The sequence below is a fragment of the Ostrea edulis genome, chromosome 10, assembly GCF_947568905.1.
Source record: "Ostrea edulis chromosome 10, xbOstEdul1.1, whole genome shotgun sequence".
Classification (NCBI taxonomy): domain Eukaryota; kingdom Metazoa; phylum Mollusca; class Bivalvia; order Ostreida; family Ostreidae; genus Ostrea; species Ostrea edulis.
The window spans coordinates 7,773,682-7,778,681 of NC_079173.1; the positions used below are offsets into that span (position 1 = coordinate 7,773,682).

General features: G+C 33.8%; 1 protein-coding gene across 2 annotated transcripts in view; it reads right to left on the reverse strand.

Annotated features, from left to right (window-relative positions):
- Positions 1–1,798: 1,798 nt before the first annotated feature.
- The window catches only part of LOC125666697 (uncharacterized), a 63,308-nt gene continuing 60,106 nt past the window's right edge, over positions 1,799–5,000 (reverse strand). For both annotated transcript variants that reach the window (XM_056151816.1, XM_056151817.1), the window contains 2 exons: positions 3,341–3,518; positions 1,799–3,092 (listed from right to left, as the gene is read on the reverse strand). In XM_056151816.1, the coding sequence (XP_056007791.1) occupies positions 3,028–3,092; positions 3,341–3,518 (243 nt within the window). In that variant the 3' untranslated portion in view covers positions 1,799–3,027. The remainder of the gene's footprint in view (positions 3,093–3,340; positions 3,519–5,000) is intronic.

The window sequence follows — 5,000 nt, forward strand, 5'->3', positions numbered from 1 at the left end:
GTAGAAAATTCCATGCTGTATATAATATTTTTAAACAGACATATAGTATTTTAAATTTTCCTTTAGGCTTACTGATCATCTTAGTGCTGTCACAACAACAAAAAACTGAAATTAGTTAATGATAATAAAATGCACTTGGTTTGTTTTCTTGATGTTCAGGAGTATAGACTTAAGCTGAGATTTTTAAAGATTGCACTAGATTTTTTTTTACCGGCTTTTAAGGCCTTCACAGTGGCAGAGAACACAAAATTCACAAACTTGGTTCAAAACATGTACATTGGCAGATTTAGTCAATAGTTTCAAAGAAGAAATTAAAATGTTCAATACTTTACAAACGACAAATGGAAATAAAGTGCAACTCTTTTCACTCAAGTTACATTAATGATGCACAGGTGTCCTAAAAAGTAAGTTAGATAACTGAGGCATATATTTTCTATATCAATATATTTTAATATCAACCATCTTCTTTCTAGTAAAATCTACAGCCACTTATATCACACATAAAATAAGTAAACAACCAAAAACTTCCTGCATGTTGTTCCAAGTATAATTCTATATTCCTTTGTCGAGGATAAATAAATGCAATAGGTGTAAACAGCCACTCACATATTAAACTGATCGACGAGTTCATCTGAAAGGGGCAGGGACTAATATAATCAGACACTTATAATTTGAACAAACTGTGGACTATTATGTAAAATTTAAAACTGAGATAATGGTTCTTACAATATATATACTTCGAAAATGCTTATACTTAAGGCTGTGTCAATTTTCTTATTTTGAGAATATATCTGAAAAATAATACAAAAATAAAACAATGAAAAAATTGTAATGATGACATTCCTTCATATGTATGTATGTAATCATTTGAAATTCAGAATTTCTTATTTTGAAAAAATATTCAACCATGTCTTATCAGTAATATTAAATATTGATTTAAAACATTTTGAAATTTATAAGTACAGTGCTCCCTCAATATATTGCCTCCCCCCTCCCACCTCTCCCCTCTCATAATGCCACCCCACATATTGCCTGAAAATCCTAGAGAACAGATTTCTCTCCACATTAACACCCCTGTTATAATGCCAACCCCACATAATGCCATATGCCACTGATTTTCAATAACAAATGATAAAATTTTATACTGTTTACCCTTGATAATAATGCCAATTACCTAAAACACATCAGTAATCACACCTGCATGTACATTGATAGCGGTGCAGTGAGGTGTGACACGCTGGTCAGGTATTTAGGTGGTCAGGTTAATTACTAATAATTGCTGAATTAAACTCAAGATAATCTAAATGTTTATACAGAAAGGAACCCAAATAAATTTACAGAATTGAATTTCTTTTGACTGCTCAGTGCATCGTCCGTAATGGTGAATTCGATACATTGCCACCCCCACTTTATTGCCCAAATTCATCTTAAGCAAAAGTTGGCTATATATCAAGGGAGTACTGTACAGTCAAACCTTGTTATCTCAGACTTGATGGGACTGAGGAAAAACTTCCGAAATATCTGAGGATTCAAGATTTCGAGGGTAAATTACTTAAAGAATAAGTGGTCGGGACTTCCGAATCACTGCGACATATCCTTGAAATTTATAAGTACAGTGCTCCCTCGATATATAGTTCGAGATACTGAAGGTCAACTGTAGTAACTAGTTCTGATACTAACTAAATATAAAGAATCCAATGATATACATCTTATTATGTTAAAATGTTAAATAAGTGAGGTATACAAACTAATTAATTATTTATACCTGATTATCTAGTTGTGAATAAACTACATGTAATATGGTACACTATGACATTATTTATAGTGAACAAGATTCACATCATTTACTGTATCAGTTCTACAAATGTATGTTTCAGTGAACTGTGTTCTATTCTTAACTTTGAAATGAAAACAGATAAAAAAAAACAACACATAAAAAATAATTTTTTGGTCTAAAATAACAGCACATATTTATAGGTTATAGACTTTGTATGGGAAAATATGACGACCGAGTTTTTTGGCGCGTAGACGGACAGAGCTTGCGAGGTCCGTCCGCGACAAAAAACGAGGTCGTCATATTTTCCCATACAAAGTCTATAACCTATTTATTATATACTTTCAATTTCATGTAGAAACTAACAATAATTTATTTTTTACAATTTCTTTATTGGTTTAACTGAGTAAAAGATGAAAAACACGAAAAATTTGAAAATTAACGACGTAGTAATTTGCTTGTGTATTGATTGTGACGTAATGTTTGCGGGCCGGAATGTTTCCGGGCATATATCGTGTGATATATGCCCGCAAACTTTTAAAGAATAAAGAAGAGGTGAAATTGAAAGTATATAATAAGATGAAATATTTCATTTCTAACATCACATTACACATATTGGCACAAAATTGGTGGTAAATATATTCATAGTTTAGCAACAACAACAAAATATTCCATATTTCAAAGATTTCACATGAATTCTTAAATTTCTAGGGACCAAATTAAGTTCAAACCGTACACTGTCCACTTATGATATCATCATCTGGTAACATATCATAGACATAGTAACATATTGTATATACAGTAACTAATGTATACATAGCAACACATCGTATACATAGCAACACATCGTATACATAGAAACACATCATATACATGGTAACATATCGTATACATGGTAACATATCGTATACATGGTAATATATCGTATACATAGCAACACATCGTATTCATAGAAACACATCGTATACATAGAAACACATCATATACATGGTAACATATCGTATACATGGTAACATATCGTATACACAGTAACATATCGTATACATGGTAAGAAATCGTATACATAGTAACATATGGTATACACGGTAACCTATTGCATACATGGTAATACATCGTAGACATGGTAACACATCGTAGACATGGTAATACATCGTATACAAGGTTGAATGCTGTTACTATTAGTTACATGTACATAGATTTAGTCTACCAAGGATTCCTTTTTCTTATGTGATATCTAAGGTGCTTTCAGCTAATCAGTTCTTGCTGCTTTCTAATTTTTCAATTTTTCCTGCTAATCCATCCAGAACAACATCATCACCTAAAATTTGAAAAAAAAATATCTACCGTATATCGGGTTTCTTGACCATGTTGATTCAACTTCATATTTCAATATGAAATAAATGATGGATAACTGCAATACAGTACTGATTTCATGTATTAAAATTAATACAGTTACATACAACTTATTCTTTTTGAAATCTGTCAGGATTCATTATCAGAAGTCAACAGAGTTGCGTTTGGTACATTGACCATACAAGGAAGTTAAAACTCCACTACGACATTTACCCGATTGTAACAACAGAGTTGCGTTTGGTACATTGACCACACAAGGCAGCTGGAACTCCCTGGCCACGACAGCTCCATGTGACACAAGCCCTCCCATTTCTGTTACCAGGCCCCCGAGCAGAGGGAAGTACGGAGTCCACCCCACATCTGTGTACGGCACTATCAGGATGTCATCTTTCTGTGGAGGTAGTCAGAACGTATACAATGAATGAGTATCTCGGTAAAAGTCACACATTTAATGCATACTTTAGATTCCTAAATCTACGCGAGGAATCACAAAAAAGCACCAAAGGAGAAATAAATTTACTTGCTTTCATTTTTATGTTGTTGAAATTTCTGTTAAAACTCTCGATCAATAGTCCATTCGTGCTTTCATGATCACGCAATTTAACATCCACAAGTCATTTCACAGAAAATAAGGAATCTTTTAAATTAGTACTTTTATCTTCATCACTGATGTGAAGAATGTTTTAATGATTGGATTGTCAGTAGCACAAGGCAGATAGTATTGAGCAAAGTTTTATATTCATACTTAAACAAGAGGTACTGTGAGCAATGCTCACTAAGAATACCCCCTGCTTTACCCCAATCTCCCAAAGGGTGTTGGTAATAGGTATAAATTACCTCTTTTCTGAGTGTAAAAAACAAATGGCATGACAAACCGAACCATATTGCTACTTCGATGTCCAGTGCACTTGACCTTTGACCTTTTGACCCCAAAATCGATAGGGAACATCTTCATCCCATGGGTAGTCCATATGTATGATATGGTGACTGTAGGTGGAAAGGATAACACTTTAGAGCCCGGAAACCATATTGTACTTCGATGTCCAGTGCACTTGACCTTTTGACCCCAAAATCGATAGGGAACATCTTCATCCCATGGGTAGTCCATATATATGATATGGTGACTGTAGGTGGAAAGGATAATGCTTTAGAGCCCAGAAACCATTGCATCTACAGACGGACGGACGGACAGACAGACGGACAACCCGATTCCAGTATAACCCCCCCCCCCCCCACAACTTGTTGCGGGGGGTTATAATAAGGTCTAACGACAGGACAGGCAACAAATGTTATGATTTTCAAAAAAAGTGGAATTAATTTATCGGTTGAGGTTAATAGTCTCTAAATAGTCCTGTTCTTTTTACAGTGTAATAGTTACAGTGAAGTTCAAGGGACATCACATTAATTTTCCATTTGTAATAGGCATAGTTCGTTACATACAATACGCAAGTTCCAAGTTATCCAAAAGTTATTTCCCTTTGTCGAACTCTTTCGCATTTTATGACGTATGGTGGGTACACAATGTATACATTATATCGTAGACTGACACTGTTCATAACGATTACGTACGATTAATGTAATGAAAGCGTAACTTTTGTTTACAAAAAAAAGTATATCAATCACTGGTGTGCATATTCTGGCCATATCAAGCATAATTTGTTTGAATAAGATCATTAAATTGGCTATTGAATCATTATTCGTTTCTTCTTCTACATGAGTGACCCTTTTATCAAAGAAAGATGGCAATTAACAATATTTGTTTGAGCCATTTTGTTATCCAATATTCATAAACTCACTAAAGTTGCCTTTCCCCTGAGATAGGATGGTCTCAGAAACTCTGGATATCATCTTTTAAGAAATAATACAACGATAG